Source organism: Pseudopodoces humilis, chromosome 5, assembly GCF_049639895.1.
Source record: "Pseudopodoces humilis isolate 2021_Gansu_Grassland_sample_001 chromosome 5, ASM4963989v1, whole genome shotgun sequence".
NCBI classification, from domain to species: Eukaryota; Metazoa; Chordata; class Aves; order Passeriformes; family Paridae; genus Pseudopodoces; species Pseudopodoces humilis.
This window is the reverse complement of record NC_142204.1, coordinates 51,603,945-51,626,584: the sequence shown is the minus strand read 5'-3', so window position 1 is coordinate 51,626,584 and position 22,640 is coordinate 51,603,945. Positions and strand designations below refer to the sequence as shown.

The 22,640-nt window shown below is 38.0% G+C and overlaps 1 protein-coding gene across 10 annotated transcripts in view; it reads left to right on the top strand.

Moving 5' to 3' along the window:
- The window catches only part of CADPS2 (calcium dependent secretion activator 2), a 282,371-nt gene that overhangs the window by 37,842 nt on the left and 221,889 nt on the right, over positions 1-22,640 (top strand). For all 10 annotated transcript variants that reach the window (XM_005519231.2, XM_005519232.2, XM_088054886.1 and 7 more), the window contains exon 2: positions 17,877-17,990. In XM_005519231.2, the coding sequence (XP_005519288.1) occupies positions 17,877-17,990 (114 nt within the window). The remainder of the gene's footprint in view (positions 1-17,876; positions 17,991-22,640) is intronic.

The window sequence follows — 22,640 nt, the reverse complement described above, 5'->3', positions numbered from 1 at the left end:
ACCTGGCTGGGCTTGTGTGAAGAAGCACTTTCTTTTTTCTCCTCTTTCACGGATAAACTCTGCCAGTGTTGAAATACTTGGGATACAGTCTTCTGTTACTTGTGGATGCTGGAAGGCCTTGTTCACAATGGACAGATGGATGTTTGACCTTTGAAGTAAGGGACAAACTCAATAGGAGTGTAGTGGAACAGAATAAGGACAAATGTTCTGAGGCAGAACTCTGATAGGGACTGGAAGGAGTGGGAAGGATCATTTTAGGGTGGGAAGTAATTTCAAGGGAACTAGAAGATTCTCCTCAGTACTCTTTTAGTGTCTTTTCCAGCACAGGTGAAAGATCCAGTTGGTTCATAAGAGGTTTGCCTGCTTTCCTGTTGTATTCAGCCTTTGAGTTAAAACTCACTTGGAGCATACAATTCAAGAACTCATAGTCCTCCTTCCTACACTTTATTGCAAAATAAGTGGAGAAGGCAATAAGGAGTTACATATTGATGAACCAGAAAAAAAAATAAAAAAAATCAGTATACAGAGTCTTGGCAGACATTTCATACCACAGTTGACATACGCTAGCTGTGCAGCAGATGTATGACTAAAAGTAATTTGTGGTTGTGAACATACTCTGTTTCTCTGGTCAGGATGATAAATTTTGGTTGTGTATACACAGTATCAACTAAACCATGCTCTGTTGTCAATGAAGGAGTCCATATGAAGATTTTTTAAGGAAACTGATGCTCAAAAATACTGGAAGAAAATATATCTACCTGTTTATCTGGCCCACAGAAGCAGAATATGAAACTTAAGTTCTTCAAAAATAAGTAAAAATTTAAGAATGCCATCATGTCTAGTGATAAAGTATTATGTAAGTTGTCTTTAGACCCATCTTAATCATTAGAGTCTTTCCTTCAGTTCCTTTGCAGTTTTCATGTAATTAATTATGAATAAAAATAAGAAATTAATGAAATTATTAAAATAAATAGGAATATACTAGAGTCACTGAAACCTGGCATTGTGCCTATCAATACAGGTAACTCACACTTCAAAAATAACTGGGCTAACCATGCAGCTCTTCTGAAACAGCATCTGTCTGCATTGTCCCCCAAGCAGAACAGCTCCTGCAAGAAATAATAAGCCCTCCACAGATACCTTCTGCTTATGGTAAAGACTATAATTTGTCAGTCAGAACATTATTTCTAAAATATGCATAAAATATTGCTAGTTTTTTCCCTTTTGGAAAAAAAAACAAATCAGTGCTATAAAGTTGAATTGGATTAGTAGCTCTTGAAAACACAGTTAAGTCATCTGTAGAGCCATTGTCTTATTTTGCTGCAGATCAGGCAATAACTGGGGTTTTCAGACATGCTTTGTCATTTGCTCCCTGGTGAATTTGATCTGACCCTAGCAGATATAGGAGATTCATCACAGTGGATTTTTTCTTCTCTGGGTGATTCTAGAGGAATAACTAGCTATGTTTAAATACCTTGCATACACTTTTTGCTTTTAGTCTTAAGTTTGGATTTCAGCATAATTAACTCTGAATTTGAGCTATTTCTAAGGCACAGTTCTGGAGAGTGACTGCAGTCTGTAAGCTAAAAGCTTTGTTCTGGCACTATAATTCCAATGTACTGTGACTCTAGTTTCAAAAATCTCGTTAAACTACTTTGCATACTGAAGCACAGTATCTGAATTCATTTTCTGGTACAGGCAGAAAAGATGAGATTGCAGAATCAATGCACTTTCAAGGACCTTAGCTCAGGATCTTCTGTCTGTGATGCTTTGAATGTGACTTCCACATTTTCTGCTATTAGCAGCATGGTTTGGAGATGAGGGAACCTTTAAAGAATGCAGAGATGTTTGCAAGGTGAGCTACCCAGAGAAATGTGAATGTGTGCAGTATCTCTCTCAGACAACTAAGTACTTAAGGGTGCTGCTATTCTATTTTTTTTAGACAAGTTTTCCTGTTTTTAGCAATCATAGTGCAGAAGACATATCTAGCCTTATGCATCTTCCTCTTCTGGCAGATACCTTTCAGTGTGAATAGTTTTTTTTATAAGTATCTTTGCTATTGATATGTAGAGAAATCATGAAAAAACGGTCTCAAAAGCAGTTTCTTGGCAGCTTTTGAAGAGGTATGGTCAGTGGAATAGAAGAAATAGATTCTTCTGAGAGATGGACAGCAAAAAGCTAAGATGAAAAAGTTGTGAATTGCAACAAAGGAAACTCCAGCTGGATGTCAGTAAATTCAGTTCTGATGGTGAATGTGGTTAAGCAGTGGGAGAAGTTGCTCAGAGATTTTGCAGAATCTGTATTACTGCAGGTGTGCAGGCCTCAACTGGCTAAGGCCCTGAGCACTGTAGTAGTTATAATATAGAAACTTTGCTTTGAATAAGAGTTTGGACTGGATGTTCTCTATGTATCACAGTCATCCTAAATTTTTCTTTGATTTTTGTGCATGAGAAGTACACAAATGATGTGTACTTGCATAGCTTGCTTGATTCTTCCAAGAAAATTTGGATTGATTTATTTGGCCATATGTGTACCAGCTGTATGGTGTATTCAGACATGGACAGGAAAACAGACATGTCTCAAAAACATGGGACACACTGAGCTTTGGTGACACTGCCCAAAAATAAGAAACTGATAGGGAAAATCTAGAAAGAACTATGCTTAGGGGGGGTTGGGGAAGCTTACTTTGTGACATGATTTAGAACTGTGAGCTGACTGTAGCAATGTCACACATCAGTGTGCTGGAACTTACAGGCTCTTGGCACAGCTGGAGTTGTAAACCTGCTGCTAGTACTGTAAATGGTGTTGGAAATAATCCTGTACTGTGAGAGCTACTCATGGTGGCATAGCTGACTTTTGGTAATGTCAGACTACCCTCCCTAGTTAATCCCTGCCTGCTTCCTTGTGCATTAATCCATTAAATGCACTGGGTGCAATTCAACCTAATTACTATATATTTTCATTGAAATATACCCTGTTTGCTTCATGTGAAGTAATTGTAACTATATGGGAAACTACATGGGTTTTGGGCATTCTTTCAGAAAATATTCTGAAAGAATAAAGAGCAAAAGCTATGCCTCTGGAAGAGCTGAGATAGATCATCAGTTGGTTTATTTGTGATCTTTAATAAGCCCTTGAAGGCTTAAATTTTTGCTTAATAGCTTAGCATTTTGGAGGCAAAAACAGTATTTAGTTTAAGCAGCAGTTTTAGCTATTGATAGTCAACTATGCAATTTTGGTATGTCTATACTTGCCTGTTTTCATCTTCTCTCTCTGCTCCTTTAACTAGAGAGAAAACAGTTCACATTGTTATTTAATTCTATCCGCACTACTCTCCTTGGTCAAGGGGAAAATTACTCCTTGTAAGGGTGGCAAAATAGAAAGATTCATAGAAGATTAGGACAGTAAAATATGTATGGAATCCCCTTTTCACTCTATTGTGTGCATATTGCAAAATCTGTGGTCAAATGTTTGGACTTCAGGAATAAGAGGGATGATGGCTGTATGATAGGTACTTTCTTACTTATCTTCCTGTATTACTTGGACACCTAATTTTTATGTTAAGATAGTAGCAACTTGAGGGAGTGAAAGAACTCTTGGAACCTTGACTTGTGGAATGTTTATCAGACACATCGTACTGCAAATACTTGTCAGTGTAGAAGAGAAGGTAAATTGAGAAGAGTTCAGTGGTTCATAAGTTTGGGAATTGATTTCAAGAGGACTAAATGAAAGTGTTCCTAGCAGATTTTTAATGTGAGCTCAGTAATAAATAATAGTAAACCGCATTGCTGCTCACTTATCTGCAGCCCATCTTATTCTGATTACTTACTCTGCTCTCTGGTTGCTGTTGTACTCTGGGTTTTTCTTAAAGCTCTTTTCTTCTTTATTGCACACCTTTATTAAAGTCTGGCACAGGGCATAGCCTCTTGGTGCTTGTGTCACACAGCTTTGTCCTTGAATTGCAGCTGGCCAGTTTCAATCCCGGAAACCCTGGTGAATATTGATACTTCAGACTTGGGCTGTTCACTTGTGGCTAACCAATGTTTTTGTGTATGTCTCTTTTTCCATCTATTTCTTAACATTATAACAAATTCTTCTAGTGTAAGTAGAAACTAAGCACAATATCTGATAAAAAATTATATTATCTAGTGTTAGGATGTCATAATGCAGACATTTCACAAAGTATAAAAACTGTTTGACAGACTCCATCCTCTCGTTCATATCCTCAGACCAGGTTTTAAAACCAGGTGTTCCTTCAAAGTTGTTTACTGTGTACATAAAATCCAAACAGTTTAGTATCCAAGCAGTTACCAAACTCTATTTATGATACTCTTTTTCTAGACTCTGTTTTCTAGATAAATGTTTGTTGAATTCTAATAATGTTTCTCACAAGTGTATTCCCTGTAACTGTAAAATATGTTTCCTTGTCTATTTTCTTTAGCTAGCTCCTAATCAGAATTGTAATACTTCTACAATACTTTTTAATCTTGATCTATTTTTTTTACACTGCATTGAATTTAACAAATGCATGTATCCCAAAATACTATGTCAATCCTTCAAACCTTAATGAATAGTCTGTGACAAGCTAATTAGGGATATTTATAACTATTCCAGACTTATTAATATACTTATCTGAAAAAGTTATTAGATGCTGTGTTGTCCTCTGAACATAGAAATGACCTTGTTTGGGTTAAAATTTGGAGGTGGTAAAAATGGAATTTATCTATTGCTGTGTCCTGCAATTCCAGAAAAAAACCCTGGCACCTGGTTTAAGTGATTTAATCTCTAGTAAACATTTGAAGAGAGGAAAGGAACATGATCACTGGCTGTGTGGTTTCCTGGCTTGAGCTGGGGGTCAGCAAAATATTGTTACTATACCACAATTTCCAGTTTTGGGTTACTTTATCAAGTCATGGCACCATTGTTTCTTCTGTTGGAATGCTGGTGACAAACTACTGAACTTGGCTCAAACTGGGCTCCCTCACTTAGATCTCTGGCCATCTGTCCCTGCTCCACCCAGGCTGCATCTGATGCTGCTGCCTTTTCCTTCTGGTCACTTGTGTTTTATCAAGCCTGATTCCACAATGTGCCCTGGAAATTACTGCAGTCAAAATCAATAGTATAAAGCTGTCAAGTTTTCTGCCACTCTTCCCTTTCCAGCTGCATTCCTACACTGTATTGCACTTTTATTTCCTAGCAGGGAAGCATGGACTCTTGATATAAGAAAGGAAGAGTGAAGTTTCACTGGCATGTGCTGTTTTGGCAAAAACCTGTTACCCTTACCATGAGTATGAAAAGGAATGTCTTTAAAACAATCGATCATAGGTAAATCTTCAGATTCACAGGTTTTTGTAATGGAAGAACTTTTGTTTGAAGTAACTTCTTGTCTAACATGATTATTTGGGTTGATTTATTGGAAAACGTCTTGAAGCCTTTGTTCTCCATTATATGACATATGGAGGCTATACAAAAAGAGGAGAGAAATAATATATATGCTGTATGTTGTGCAGAGTAAGAGTGAAGATCTTAGAGGTAACATTACCATTGGATTTTCTCGGTTACTTGGCAAATAAATAAAAAAAAAATCCCAAAACTTTCCAGTAGAATGAGTTTTAGTAACAATATTTACTGTTGAGTTGACTATGCATGTATAGAGTAAACAAATCTGTAGTATTATACTGTACAACCTCACTGTTTGTTGTGATTCATTTGTTTTATTCATTGAAGAGGAAGAAAGTTATCAATACATCAGGCACGGTACAGAGTCACGTTTCAACTGGCAGACACTCAGCTTTTGTTTTCAATATTCTGTCCTGATTAGTATTCAGAGCATGGAGGAGAATGTGATGCAAGGGAATTGGTTTGCTGTTTTACTGACTGACTCAGCCATTTAACTCTGCTCCCTCAAGGCATCAAAGACTACAATAAAAGAAATATATTTTACCAATAATTTCCTATGGAAATAAGTGCAGCTTAATAACTTTTTTAATTAGTACTAACATTATTGCAGAGTGGAAAACTCCTTAATTAACCTTGTCTCCCTTTTTTTTGTTGTTGTTTTCTGCAAGACTATTACTGATACTGAAATCTTACGTTAATCTAACCCCTGATTTATAATTGGAGATGAGATTTTCTTTTAATTGAAATTTCAATTGGAAGGTAGTTTCTTCCAGTAGTATTTCTTGCGGAAAGCAGAATTTTCTATGATTTTATTCCTCCTTATTTTTATGTAGGATAAGTGATAAGATTAAGGCCAGACTTCTCCAGACTTTTATGCTCTATTTTCACAGAATTAAATTTATCTTGGTGCTGTATTGTGCATTGCAATGTGTCTGATGGTTCCTGATGCTTGCATTGAAGGGCTGATGAGAAATGAGGTGCTGGGATACAAGTCCAAAGGACATAAAGTCTTTAGTTAAACACTGTATTGAACACTTAATAAAAAAAAATCTAACATAAGAATGTTAGGAACCTAAACCCCCAAATTTCTCCATTAATTGATTTAGAAAAATGCGTCTGTGTAGAACGGATGACAGACTGAATTATAACTTAACTGTCTACCTTCTTTTCATGGCAAAGAAAGGAGCAGATATTTGCAGTGGTGAATAATTACATCTTTGGAAGACAGTGGTACTGGGCTTAGGTAGAAATTCAGACAATAGCTCAAGAATAAGAGCTTGTGTTGAATGTAGGAAAATTTGGATCACAGGGATTATGTTGGGAAAAGCAAAAATTCTGTCTGGAAGGAGGCCTGAGCTGAAGATGATTTCCATTTCTAGTCCTGATTGAGAATCGCAGTATCTCTCCACCAGCAGTCAGAGAAGGAAGGAAAGGAGTTGAACGCTGAATATCTGAGGAGGGGTACTGGGCCCAAATTACACCTGGGCACCATTGGAAAGATACCAGAATGACTCCAGTCCCTTTTTCCAAGTTAAACCAGAGATGAGAGAAGAAGCACCTGTGGGTTGTCTGCTTAGATAAGCCCGTTGAATGAGATGCACTTATCCATGTGAGCTGTGATGAATACACGGAAGAAATCTTTAGGATTTTCTCTGAAGCATCTGTGAGGAGAGAGGATACATAAGGAGAAAATTTATGAAACCTGTAAGACTGCAAAATTTGGAAAATGGCACAGAAATGGGAAGACAAAGATAACATCATGGTTTATATTTGAAAAGAAATCATTGGAAATCTTGATGAAAGCTATTCTGATAACATCAGGGAATAGCTTATACAATTAATGCAGTGTGGATGTGGAGATCTACATGGAGATGTCATGAATTATGTTGTTTCTGCTTCTATTTGAGTAATGTAGGTTCAAATGTTAAAAGTACACTTTTATTCATGGGGTGAGGGTTGGTTGTTTCTAAGGATGTTGTTCTGCCTTTCTGCTGGAGCATACCTGATTGGAGCAGGAGGAGAGGGAACATGGGAAGCAACATGCTGGAAGCTCTGTGGTCACAGAAACTGCAGGCAGAATGAAGGAAGGGAGAGATGTGAAGGAGGGGAGAGGGCTGTTGCTAGGAAAGGGATGATTTTGAGGGTGATTAAGAGAAATGAAGGGGGCATTAGGGAGCAGTAGGGGCAGATTGAGTCCTAAGGGGACCAAGCTGGGATGCTCCTGGGGGCCAGAGTCATGATCATGTCTGAAGACACTGTTCAAGGTCAGCCTCTATCCAGTAGTCCTTTGGGAAGGCCGTGGTGATGAGGCAGGTTGAGGACCAGGCCATGTCAGTGGGTGATGATCAGGCTGAGGGTCAGGGAGGCGGGAGATGAGATGCTGATGCATGCCAAGTAGCCACCACAGGGCCCAGAGAAATGCAACTCCCAAGGTAAGAGGCTCAGGACCTGTCTGCTGCCCTTCACAACTCTGCAGTGAAGGGGCTGATCTCCAACTCAGCCAGCACATTTTACAGCAGAGGGGACAAACAGAGTTATTTTACTCAGAAATGTTAAAATACTGATGCTGACCATTATTCAAGTTCTCTCTTGTTCAAGCACATATGTGCTGCAGACCAAATTAAAGCTCATCAATTATGAAAATTGTGCTGGCCTGAATTGTGCACGTCAGTTGCAGAAAGACTTGGTGAGAACCAAGGAGCATTTTCAGAAGGGAAGACAGAAATTAAAAATGGAAAGAAATTTGTAGGTTATAATTAGTAGGTGGTGTGATAGCAAATACTGTGAGTTCATTTCAAATGGTTAAGAAAAGGGAACTATTTAATTAAGTAGAAAAGGAAAATTAATCCAGAATCTTGATTATGAAAGAAAAAAAGCAACAAATGGTTTCTTTTTAAAGTATGAAACTGCTTCCTCCCTCCGAAAAAAAACCCACAGGAACTAGGATGAGATGGGAAAAATGTGCTGATAAAAAGAAATAAATTCTAAAATGTTTGGATGATATGAATACATACTATGCAGAGGAAATCACTTATCATAACAAAAGGCAGCACTAGAAATAGGGTTAAAAGGCATCAAAAAAGGAGAAGGTTCTGAATCACTATCAGGAAAAGCCTGACAATAAAGTCTGTTAGCTACTGTTATAAGTTCCTATTTAACCATTATAAGGATCTCATTGCTTGAAATCTCTGAAACGGGTTTTTGTGATATTCAGGGTGGGAGTGTGTTTGAGTATTCTTCCTTTTAAGGGAATTTCAATAAAGTGTCTTCTTGAGGTTCTTAATTGCATAAAGATTACCCAGCAAAATACAACTTTGGATAGCATTATTGTACCAGTCTCTTGTGTGAAGTCTGACAGATTTATTTTGAGTGTGAAAACTGTACATTTAGATTTATGTACTGTGTTTTCCTTCTACACTTAAATGTTATAGCATACAATTCTGGGACAAGCTCATTTTTCCAGAGAGGTGAGTGATTTTGCAAGAATTAAGGAATTTACCTATTGTTAAATCTGCTGTGGAAAAAAAGACATCTACAGATGTTTGAGTGCTGCTTTAAACTTTTCACAGACTAAAACAACACTTTGACAAAAGGGGACAATGTATTCATGTATGGTATATGTACATACAACCAAAATGAAATGGACTGTAGAATGCTCCATCTTGTGTTTCAAATACCTGGTTCAGTATGACTAAATAAGTAATTTGGATAGTATGTCTTTTGGTATTCATTGAGTCCAGTGTGCCTAGATGTCTGAGAAGACATACTTGATTATAATGCTCAAGGATTGCATGTTACCTCGGCATCCCTTTTGGAAAGCTTTGGTTTTTTCATCTGATAATTCAAAACTAATTTTAGCTTGAGAATTCAAAACAAGTGGAGTACTGCTTAAAGCAACAATCAGATGTCATTAAAAGATCTGTATTGCTCTCCCCTGTTGTTTCAGCCACGTAAATTAAGCCTTAAGAACTTTCTGCAAACTGACCAGAAGGACTGTAATGATCTACTCTGGCTTCCTAATTGTATGCATGTAATAAATCCTGTTGTTCCTTTTTTCAAATCCTTTCTCTCTGCTAGAGTATTTGGTTCAGGGCGATGTTCCTTTGAAGACTTAAAGTCTTCAAATGATGGAGAATCTCCTACATATCTTGATGAGCAAGCCTAGTGGTGTTTCCATTTGAGTGTATTGGATTGACTCCCAGTGCTGAATAATCCTGTAGCAATCGCGGCTCTTTGATTTAAGAAGAACAAGATTTGTGAGTAAAAATAAATGCCTTCTATTAGATTGGTCTTTATGGCTGTGGGAGGTGGGGGAATGAAAGGGAGTTTTAGGTATGTGAGATATTAAAATCTGTGATAAAAGCAAAAAGTATCAGAGTTACTTATGTTAGAGAATAGGTAGTTTTTGTGGAAGATGTACATGGTACTGGCAGGTGACATGATAAAACTTTTGCTTACTTACTGGACATTTCTCTGCTAGACTCTTATAATGCAACACTAAAACTTTCATGGGTTCATGAGTACTGCAATCCTCTAGGTTAATGAAAACTAGTTTCCAGAGAGAGTTCTGGGAGATGGGCCTGAGAAGTCAGAAAGGGAGGAGCACTTTCATGAGAAGTGCTCTCTTTGCTGTTAAGGAAAAGTTAAGTGCAGGTTGGTTGTCGTGTGCAGTGGCTTAGTTTAATCTCTGTAGTTTTCATGAGATTATCTGCTGCACTGGTTCTAATTTATATTACATGCTGAGTAATAAATGTATTCAGGGATTTTGATGTTTCATGGAGGATGTTTATTGTGATGGCTATGCAGATGTTTGTATTAATTGTTCAGATAGTGTCTAGATTTTGTCTGCTATAAATGTATTCCCGAGGCTCCTAGAAAAGTAGGAGATGAGAATGTTTGAGGGCTCATCTTGTGAGGCTAGGAAAAGATTTCAAAGCAGAAATTTTTCCCACTACAGGCTTCCAAGGTAGAAGAGTATACTACAAATAGAAGTGTACAAGGTGAGATGGTATCTGGATAGCTCATTCAAAGCTGAAGTCCTCTTTCACAAGCAGGGGTGTCCTTGCCTGACAAAAGTGAAGGTCACTTGGGTTAGCACAGTATTTGCTTTTTTTTTATGCGGTCTCTAAGGGTCTTTGACCATCCTAGTTCCACCATACCATTGTTAAATTGGTGTGTGTATTGTGTATACTGTCAATTATATATGTCCATGTGGTGTGATGACTTAACTGTTAATGACCTCACAGGCCAGACATTACCTCTGTTTCTTTCATTTCTTATGTTTGCTAACTGGTCAGAAAACCAGTCCATCTAGCCAACCAGTGGTCTAGTGGAAGGCTTGCTTCCACAGTGCAGGGATTGGAACTGAATGATCTTGAAGTTCTCTTCCAGGCCTGACTGCCATGAAAGGCTCTGGGAGCTGAGGTTCCCACTATGGCCACATATCACTGTGTATTCCTACTAGGCATGATTTTCATGGTCACTGCGTGAGTCATCATCATTTTTCATGGCTGGAAGCTTTGTTTGCATAGCTTTCAGGCATGACTGTTCTCCTTGTAACTCAGGCATTCTCAAGGAGGTAAGGCTGCAGTGCCCCTGTGTACTCAGCATGGGGCATGGCCTCAAAGGGTGTGGTCACAAGGGACAGCAGAACAGGGCTGCCCTAGCTCTAGAGTTTTGTCAGCCACTCCAGACTAAGAGGAGATAGGTGAAGCACAGCACAGAGGAAACAAGTATACTATTATAAATCTAGCTGATGATTGTCAGCTAAATTCTACAGCAAATCTCAGGTAGTAGGAGTAGGTACAAAGAAAATTATTGCAACTGTACTGACAACCTCATCTCAGTGGAGATGCCTTTTATTGGGGTGTAATATTTATTGCCTTTAGGAAAAACACATAGCAGATTCTTTCTTTTCTATCATGGCATAGTCTGTAAAAGTTTGATTTTTCTTTTCAGCAAGAAACAAACTCATCATTGCTATGAGTATGTTCTTAGCAGTTAAATTATCCTGTATTTATTTATATATTTTCACTCTTCTGCCAAAAAAAATTAGGAAAGTCTGATTTTTATTTCTTCTTTTCCCCCACAGAATACTTGTTCCTCTTCATTCTCAAAATTTTTCTTTTCCTCTCAGGTGCCAATCTGGGATCTGTCTCCAGTTCTGTATTTTGGCAGTCACTGAGGTACACCTGAATGCTTTCTCATAAATCAGGCTTTGCTTTGCTCACTGCCTGGGATTTTTGTGCCATCATCTCTACTCCCTGAAGTAAACCAACCCCCAAACCCTCTGGTCCTTGTGAGATATTTAGCATTTCTGCCAAAGAATCTTGAATATGCTTCTCTGGACAATGAAAGTATTCAAAATTTCAAACTTAATGATGCATAAAATATTTATGACTTAAACACTTTGTAAGTGGAATTGAATGGTCATTATGGTACTGATATTGTTTCTGGTTTTTGAACAAGCCAGTGAAAGGTAAATGCGATGTTGTGCTTGTTAGATTATAAAGAATGAGAAATGTGTTTGGTAAATGAATTGGCTGATTTTGGTAATCTGATATTTGATGCTACAAGGCACTGAATTGTTACACTAGGATTATGTACTCAGTGTAGTGTGCATGGAGTGACAGCAAACAGAATCCTTACAGACACTGTTTTACTTGGAATAACTTCAACTTTAAGAAAATCAAAGAACAGCTGAGGTTGCTAAGTGACAGCAAAATATTTATCCTTTTTTTAGAAAATCAAACCGGTTTACGCAGTGAATAGTAGGGGACAGCATATATTGTGTGCCACCCACATGCTGTATAGGACCATTATTGCACATAATTAAGACCTGCACAATTCAGCACAGTAACCACAGCTATCACCTCTGTCTTAGTACTGATATTTTCTAATACTGTTTATTTAGTCTTCTTCCTCAGAATAAAATCTGTCAAGTAATCCATTATAAATGAATACTCTGTATCTCTGCTGTGAAATACAAGTGTTATTGTTTTGTAGGCATATACTGGAAGAGGAGGCAAGATGGGAGAGAGGGAGAGGAAACAGAACAAGAGTCACTGTTTATAACTGGCTATTTGCAAGCTTATTCTCATCACCAGTGTGAGATGAAGCACTCTGAGAGGCAGTGATGTGGCACTAGTGTTACGTTTTTCTGGAAAGAGAGGATAATGATGCATTCAGCCCAAGGCTCCATGCCTTCTTCTCGGCTCTCACAGAGGAGCTGTGTGTGGCTTTCCAGTCTGACCTGTGGATAAAGCCCTCCCCACCACCACGGAGGGTGGTGGAAAACTAATTACAGCAGAGTGGTGAAGGCTTGGGTGGCTCTTAAGTCTCACTCTCACTCAGCAACAGAGTTTTTTCAGGTGTTGTTAGATGCAGTCCTGCCATTCCCAAGGCTGATTTGGGAAGAGGAGAGCTGCTGTAATGGGCTGACCAGTATTGCCTCTCAGCGGAATTGGGAGACCCTGGACAGGAGACAGGAGGGAGTCACTGAACTCAGTATCCTTGAGCATGCAACTGTGGCAATGGGGTGAGTTAGTCCTTGACAGAATTTCGAGTTATTTTTCGGGTGGTTTTTTTTTTCCCCCCACGATGAAGGGGTTGTCAGGACAAGAAACAAAGTTATGTTGAAATACATGTGTGAGAAGTTAGCTGGGAAATGATTAATTTGTACCTTCAGTTCTCTTAATTCGGGAGATGAAAATTTATCTCCTGACTGAATTGGAGGGAGGGAGACGACTTTTTGAGGGAACCCTTGTAGGGCTCTTTTTCCACTTTGCTCTCAAATATTATAGCTTTGACTAAAGTTTTTCAAAACCAACTGCTGCTGTCAAAGACATTATACAAAATGGCATAATTTAGAAATAAAAATGCTTCCTATTTTTTGGAAGCGTTAGGGGACTTAGGTTTGGTACTACAGACAATACAAATTGCAGCATTGAGGGTTCAGGCTCTTTGGTTGTCTCCTCTCTACCCCCGTGTTTTTGCAGTCTGTGTAAGAAATATTTTATCTTGCTCTGTCTGTAGTTGCAGTCATCACCTCCTGCTGTTTCCCTGGACTCCCGATTCCGTGGGAGAAGGGTATTTGCGCGCTGCGGCGAGGCGGGAGATGCGGTGCCGGTGCGTGTGGCGGTCGGGGCGGGCGATGGCCGCGGGGAGCCGCAGCCTGCGGTTCCCGGGATGGCCGCCAGGCGGCCCCGGGAGCGCGGCCGCGGCTTAGACTCCATCGCTGGGGGCGACAGAGCTCTCCAGGGGCTCGGGTGTGTGGGTTGGGTGTGTGCCGCCTGCTGTTCACCGCCTGTGAGCAGGGCCGTAGTGACTGCTCTGTGTGCCTAGGCACTGAGAAGCAGAGGAAGATGCTCTTTAATGAAGCATCAAGCGCAGTGGAGCTGCAGCTTTATTTTTTTCCTTCTGTCTTTGAAAGAGAAATTACTCTTGAAAATCCATATATGCTTCGTTTTCCCTTCGTTGGAGTTTATTAGTTTAAGAAGCAAAACTTGTGACATTGGAATAACTCACTAAACTTTGAGATCTATTTGAAATGGAGCTTATAAAAATAGGAATTTAAATTCGGTGTAAAATCATTGAACCAATCAATTGAAATTGTTTAAAGGTATGAGTGGAGCTAAACCACAAGTGCCTCTAGGTTTTCAGGCCCAACTTTCAGTTTAGAAGAGAAAAAGCAAATCTTTAAATTAATGCTCAAAGAGGAATATATCTGGATATATGACTTCTTTGAAATGTTAAATGCAAGGTGAGAAAGTTTCTTTGGTAGTTAAGTGCTTGAGGCTCTTTCATGCTTTTATATTACTCTGGTTAAATTGCTATTACAACTTGAAAAAGTTATTCTTAATTTAATTAAATAGCTCTTTGAGAAGTTTCCTCTGTCTTAAATATTTTCACTATTTGATAGCTTACTAAAGTTAGCAAATATAAAGTGAAAAAACAAGTTACCTTTTCTGAAGGACACATGGATGGAAGGGAAGAAAGGTTGTTATCTGTTGTGTGATTGCAATAAAGAAAAAAAAAAACAAATCTGAGGGCAGTTAATCTTGTTTTCTCTTAAATTTGTCTTATCTTCAGTCTTTTGCCAAATGCAATCAAATCTGTTATTCTGAGTCACTGGAATTTAGTTACAGTATACATTCTCCCATGAAGCAGCAGTGGTAGTTTATGAAGTATCTCACACAGTTATGACAACACATTCTATACCTCTGAGAATGTGAAATCCAAAGGAGCAACACAAAACTGAGGCAGGTTAATGGAAAGCAACAGAATCAATGAGGCTTTGTTGTATACTTCTGGTGGTATTCTGAGTTTAGTTTACGTTTGGGGGTACATATGGTAATGCATTTTATTTTAAATTTCCTGTTTGTGGTTCTTCCTACTAAAATTAAAACGTGGAAACAGGCACGACAGTGAAGATGAGAGTGGACTGAAGGCAAAGGTCTGATGTGTATGGATCTCACACAGAGCAGAGGAGGAAAGGGCTTGAGCGACCGAAGGGAAATGCTCCTGCCAAGGACTTTGAGCTCCATTACGGGAGCTCCTACCACAGAAGATCTGCCTGGGCTTACTGCCCTTAACTTTAAGCATTTCTCTTGGGATTCTGGTTATACATGATGTCTTCTCTTGATCCATGTTGACCAACTTCAGAGGTAGCTCAGACTTTGACAGGTTGAGCTGCTCTGCAGGATCCAAGAGCTAATGTCACCTATTTTTCTTCCTTTGCTACTGCAGCATTCCAATGCAATTAGTCTTTCTTTCCCTCTCCACATTTCCAAGCTATTACTTTTACTGTAGCTTTGTTTCATTTTTAAGTGCTTCAAATTAAAGAGTGTTAATAAATTCATTAAAATGACCATCATAAAAAAAGAGATGAGAGGAAATTCACTATACAGTCAATATTCTGACAAGTGAAAAGACCCAGAGGACCTGTATGCTGCAGTAGACTACTATAAATTATTCCGTATCTTGACAGTTAACTGCGTCTCTATATGTGATAGTACTTTGGACATGTAAAATAGACTTCAGATCATCCTTAGTGTAAGTTGTAGTTTTTATAATTTCTATTGGAAATACTATTATTTTTTAGCTTTGCAGGAGAATAAAGTATTCTGTATATGCAGATTTTGCACTGAAATAAAGTAATTTAAGAAATATACAGCAATTCTAAAATGTCACTCAACCCTTAGAAATTCTTACTACCTAAAGCAGTGAATATGAAAGTCATATGTAAATATTTTAAAGGCATTTCAGTTTGCTGAACTATGATGGTTAGAAATGAGAAATTCAGAATTAAATTTATATTTCGTTGCCTTATTCATAATGTTTTTGTTTGGTATGTGGGTAATAGAGAAGCAAATCACCTAAAGAATGAAGTCTGCAAGCATGAAAACACATTTTCATAATTGCCTTGGCAGGAAGCCTGCATGTTCTCTTAGCAGAGCTGTGAATATTCTATGGGATGAAGGAGCTGCTTGCTCAGCAGAGGGGCACTGTCCGTGTCAGTGCTCGTCTCTTTTCTAAGTCCCCCGAAAGAACATGTGCGTGCTGGAAAAAAAACCCTCAAACCATCCATAATGATTTGAATTTTCTGGTATCTCAACTTGTCCAAAATATTTAGAAAATGAGAGAAGAATAAGAGGAATCAAATCAGTGCAATGAGGTTTGATTTCTGTTAGAAACAGCTATCAAGTGTTGTGAAGATTCTGTGCAAGGAGTGGGTGTTTGGCAGGCAGGTGGATAGGTGCCATTTTGGGTGGATGTGCAGACACAATATGAATCCTTCTCCCATTGATTTTTAATTAGCAGTGGTACAGGATGGGGTGTCAGTGTCAGGCTGCTGCTCTCAGGAGTTCATGCAAGAAATTTATCCAAGTCACAGCAACCTCTATTGAAGTCTGCTTGCCTCTACAGGAGGCCTTTTTTTCCTTAGGGGTCTCCTGGGGCTTGTTCTGTATTGTTAATTGTTTGGTTAAGATGAGGAACAGAGTTATCATGTATTTTTTACTAGCTTGGATTTTTTTTTCAGAGGCATAGTTTTTTGGCTTTGCATCGCTACTGCCTACATTTCATTATTTTTTTAGAGGATTTCTGATACCCAGTATATAGATGGCATCTATACTAATGTTTCCTGTCAAAATAAAACATCTTTCAAATTTGCAATCAGTTTGGAGAGTTTTGCAGAAAATTGTTACATTTTTCAAAGAACCTCATGAGTTTGCAAGCTTAGCAAACTTTGTGGAGGATGAAAATCTTCCTGTGGTATTAAGAAAATAGAAGTTATCCATGGTAGGCCCATTATCAGGATAGCAGAGATTTTGCTAATTTTATAACAGTGTTGTATCTTAAATGCCTTCAAAATGTAGATATAAGAGACCTGAAAGCCTAAGGCCACCATATTTACTGTAGATGCCAAAAATTCTTCAATAAGAAATGATTATTCCATTGGGAGCAGTGTCATTTGCTGCAGGTTATCCATTAGAAATATCACTTTCTGCCCTCTGCAAAAATATTTACATTTTCTGGCTATATGTTTATTTGCTTGTTTGTTTTACTTAAGCTAAGTGCAGGAGGGATTGAAAAACCTTTCTGTCATTTGTGTTTGAAATTTTTTTTAGTGTTAAATCTAAAGTTCAAGAATATGATGTGATATTCAAACTTCTCACAGATTTGATAAGGAGAAATATCCTACTAAAAAATTCAAGAATTGATAGAAACCTTGGCAGAAGACCTCTGCCTGGATCCCTGGAGAGCTTCCAAACTTTGCTTTTTCTCTTAAAATGAAACTTTGGTAAAAATGGGTTGATTGCAAGTTTTAATTGTGTAATGTGCCCTTCTAGGAGTTTGTTTTCAACATGTACTCACGACTTCGATATGAACTCCATCAAATGGTATTGGGTGTCCATCTCGGAGCTTTTGTCTGCTCTTCCCTAAGATCCTGTTGTTTCATGGCATTAATAGTGTTGTAGCATCAGTGGCTAGAACTCCATTTTCTTCACAGTGCCCATGCTTGTTGAAGCACTCCAATGGTAGTGCCTACTTCACTCCAAAAAATGCAGGCATTTCAGTTGTGTATGCTCAGTTCTTTGAAGGCTGAAAAGAAAATTATGTATTTGAAGACAAGCTAAGAGCTAATTTTTATTAGCTGCTGCTGCTGTGGAGCAGACCAACCATTATATTCAGCATATGCATATAAAATACTGCATAGAAGTATCCATGCAGACCTACCTCAGGGTCTAGCCACCAGGGAAAGAGCAGAAGTTCCCTTGGGTGCTGCCTGGGTGCATGTCTGGGTCTGGTCTTCGTCCAGCTGGGGCTCCAAAGAGCTGCCACTCACCAGGGAGCCTCTGTCTCCTTTTCCCCGTTCACAGGTTCCATGTGTGTACAGTGCTGTGTGTTTTTACTTGGAGACTAACTGCATTTATTTTTGTTCTCGCCCCTCTCCTTGTTTGTTTCTTGCATAGCTCAACAAGCAGCAGCTGCAGGTACTGAAGGAACGTTTCCAGGCCTTTTTGAACGGGGAGACACAAATCGTAGCAGATGAAGCGTTTTGCAATGCTGTGCGAAGTTACTATGAGGTGAGCTCTGTGCTTTGTTCTGTTTGTTCATGGTGTGCCTTTTAATGCACGTACAAGGAAAGTAATTTTAAGTTTCAAAGGCTGTGAATTTCCAAACCTTCTAGAAACTGTTTCCTCCTAAACTAGCTTTGCTGTTTTAAAAATTGAAATCTACTGCCTGATCACAAGAGAGAAAATGAACTGGAAAATATTCACCCTTTTTTAAGAAGAGAAAAAAAATTAAAAGAGAAGATAAAATGAAAAACCCCTGGTGCTAAAAATCTTCCTGGCAGCACTTGATACAACTAGGCACTGCTATCTTTATCTCCATATGTCCAAGGTAGCTCTTTTAATCAGCACTTTGTAAGTTACCATCCTGAGAAATATGTCTTCAGATTTTTAGTTACCATGCAGAAGGTTTTGGTGAGGACCTGCCTGTTCCCTTCCAAAAGAACAGAAGTTTTCCATGCAGACAGGCCAGCTCTCACAATCTGCTGTGACCTCCCAGGCATGTTCAGTGCCTACAGCCCCAGTGCAGATCTGTAGGTGGATTTTAATTGCCTGAGGGAGGGGTCCAGTTCTAAACTAGAGGGCAGTTCCCTGTGCAACAGCAGCACAGGGCCAGTGAATTAACTTGTTGCTCTTAGTAAATCTTACTGTGTTTTCATTCGGCTTCATCTAACTTCTGACCTGCTCAATTAATCAAAAAGGCTGGATGTTAAACTTCTATGCTTTTTGAGATGTCTTCCTTCATATTTCAGCCTACCACACTTTTTATTTTTAATTAGCTTTATTTTTGGTATATTATTTGTTAGGTTTTTTTTCTGTCAGCTATTCTTTGCTACTGAATAACTTTTTTCTCAAGCAGAAAAAAATGGGATATATGTCCTAGCTTGGTTTTATCTACAGTAAGTTATATTGCACAACAAAAAAGAAGGGGATGGGCAAATGGTTTTCCTGTTGTGCTGAAATCATGGACTCAGTGTGTAGAAATAGAAATTTGTATAGAAACCATAAAACTCAGTGTGAGTTTTCCCATATTATGGTCTGATCAGTGCTGTGGCATTTGAAATTAAGGAGTTCTCACAAAAACATTTGTGAAAAGATGGGGATAGCTCTGCAGGTGGAACTAGAATATGGACATTCTCAAGGTACTATTTTAGGTGTGTGAGAACACAACAGAAGTGGTTAGAAACTAATCTATTTCTCTGTGTAGGCAATGAAGTTAAGGCTGGGAGGAAGGGCAGTCTGGAAGATGATGCAGGGCAAGGCTGAGCTAGTTAGTTGGCCCAGCAATAGGTTTCTGATTAGGGGGATGTCTCAACATGGTCAGTTTAGGGTAGAATTGAAAAAGACTTAAAGGTTATATTTCATTCTTTAGCACACTGTGTAAAAACTTTATGTGTTATAGGAAGTAGTCTGCTCTTTGGAAAGGTTGTGATAGTGAATAAAAATGCTTTTAAAATAAATGTCTAAACTGTAACTGTTAAGATTTACTTAATTTATTTTTTTAATGAAATGTTTTAGATAATTTGAAAATTGTTTTTTAGCATATTTGCTCTTGCAGTGAAAAGTTGTGCATAATAATCTAAGATAGCTTTATAAAGTGAAAGGCTCAAATTTTCCAGCTATTTTCAGACATTCACCATTTTGAATTAAGTGTACAAGTGTTCTGTGTGTTCAGTTTCAGAGAATTCCAAAACTCTCAGCATTACTGTCTAGGCTATAATGACACCAAGGGCTTCATCCTGTGTTAATATACCATGAGCTGCTATGCCAGCTGTAATTTCAGTCTTTTGTTTATTTGTTTATCCCAGCCTCCCAATTCCATTTTGCATTCTTTGCACAGACTTCCCTCCAGACTTGCACAGCCCTTTCCATTTGAACAGTTTGAGTCAGCATTTGCCAGTCATTTTTAATTTCTTTTCAGGGTTGTAGTAGATAGTTGCCAGTAGGTTTAATGACCAGTGCAGTGGTGGAATCCAGCTGGAGACTTAGTTCAAGCTACTGCTGCTCTTTAATGCATTTTATTCAAATTTTATGTATCTAATCACGTATTCTCATCTTTACTTGTATGTATCTCTTGTGCCTTTTTCCTTTTTTTTGCTACCCATTGGTTGAAAATATTAGTCTCTATTATTTCTTTGTGTATTCTGTTGATGCCAGGCTTTGATGCTTTCTCTTCTCTATGTCTATCACATATGATCCATCACATCTTCCATGTGGTGATATTTGTTAGTACTCTGAATTACGGGCACGGTCCTTGTTTCTGTCATACAGAATCTTACAAACTTCCGTGTTGATTTCCATATACTTTAGTTGCTCACCTGTAGTTCAATTTTACCTGACAGAGCAGGAAATAAGTATGTGGCCTGCTCAGTAATTATCTTATTCTGAAAATTATTAACTTGCCTTTAATCCTATGCAGTAGTCATGGTTTGAGAATTATTATAATATTGTTTGTAAATCCAGGGTATATTAATTACTGTAGTTGATTTTCTACTTTAAATTTGAAAGTGAAAGAGAAGGTTTGTTCTGGGAATGTGACATAAATTCTGTATCAGTAGTTGCAGGTGTTTTCACTGTAATCCGTAATTAATGAGTTTGTTCAGACTGTGTCCTCTTAAGAACCTTAAGAGAAAGCTCCAAGGACTTAGAAACTTATTATTGCTCAGTCTTTGATTTAGTTTTTTATAAATATTTGCAGAAAGAACAATTTATTTGCTAGATAAATAAATACAAATTTCAGCATTCATTTCACTAGGCTGTAAGTCATGCTCCTCTGTCAGAACCACTTGGGAAGTTTACACCAGTCAAGTTTTTTGTCTTATTTCCTCCATTATGTGTTTTCCAATGATGCTGTGTTTTTTAAGACTGTCTCTGAATAATCCATTGGTTTTAATTTACCTTCAAAATGCAGTAGAAAAAAACTTCATATTGATATGAAAAGTTACATAAACTCTTCTTTACTCTCCAGAAAATATTATTTTCATGTTCTGTGTAATCTCCCACTAGAATCCCACCATACTTTCTGAAAGTCTCACTGAAATTTAGCATGTTTCATTTTTGTATAGATGAAAGTATGAGCGTCTTGTTTTCCTATTCAGACTCAGTTTAGAGAAGGTATGGAAATTGCAAATGTTTACTCTTTCTGAAATCATTCTCTCAGAATTAACATTGGATTTTATTTTTTTGTATGTGGAAAATTCCATTACAGACATTGAGCCAGATTCTAATCAGTAGAACATCAGATGCAGGTGCTGCTTTTCAGATAAAGAGAAAAATTCAATCATATGGCAATTTTTTATGAGTAATTATATTGGACACACTGCTAAGTATAAAATTAAGTGAGAAAATGAGTTATGAAATAAAGTCTTCTTATGCTTAATTCAACCCTGTATTTTAAAAACTTGTTTTTTAAATAGTAGATAATCTTTCATTTATCAATTCTTGCATGCTTTTTCACTAAGGTTGGAAAATGCTGTTGTGCAGAGCCCTGAGAGGTTTATTCGCCACCTTTAATATACTTACCTCTAATAGGTATGCATATACCTTGGGCTAAACTCACAGTGCTAATCCTTTAGTCTTGAATGTATGCAGGCTTAGGTGTCAGTAAAATGGGTGCAAAGAACTGTAATGAATGTTTGAAATACTGTGAAAACTTTTTCAGTATTGTAATGATACAAGTTCTCAGGTTTTCAACTCTGCTTAAAGCCATGTGAAGCTGCAAGAAGTGCTCCTGGTGTTTTTCCTGTTTTTCTTGCTCCATTTTAAGTATGTGGTTCTAAGCCATGATTACTTCATGCTGCTTAAATCTGAATGTTAAATGCAGGATCTATAACACTTAGTACCGTGGGGTGTTTTGAGAATTTAAAATCAGTCTTTGTTTGACTGTACCAGTTTGCCTATGATACAGAAATCATATTTAATATACTTTCTGTTTAAATTGATGGGATTTTTGTACACAAACCTAAGTGTTAGTTTGGCACTGCCAGACTGCAAAAAATTAACTAAAAACAGAATACAAAGAAAATAATAAGAAAGAGGACCCATGTCATAGAATCATATAATGATTTGAGTGGGAAGGGACTCTAAAGATCATGTAGTCCAATCTGCCTCCCACAGGCAGGGACATCTTTCGCTAGATAAGTTGCTCAAAGTCCCATCCAACCTGGCTTTGAGGACTTCCAGCAATGGGGCATCTACAAATTCTCTGGACAATCTGTTCCTGTATTTTACCACCCTTATCATAAAAATTTCTTCCTTACATCCAACCCAAATCTACCCTCAACAGCTTTCTAAATGGTAAAAGTGTTTCCCTTCCTTCATACCCTTGTGCATAGGTGGCACCTTTCAGTTTCTGCAGTAAGTGGGATAAGTGTCCTATAATTACCAAGCTCCTGTGGTACCAAATCCTGAATTGCTAATGCAAGGCTTTGCACTTATCCTTAGAAAAGTATGAATTGTGTTCACGGGAGCGTTTTTATATGAAGACCTTAAATGTTGTGTTACTCTGTAAAAAAAGTTGAGGTATTTCTGTAAGGAGTGAAGTGATGCTATTTCTGCCCATGATTGTGGAAAACTTGGTCTGAAAAATTTTTGCATGAATGTGAGGGCAGAAGGACCTCACTGATGAAATGAGAAAAGGAGCTAACTTTCAGGACTAAGTGG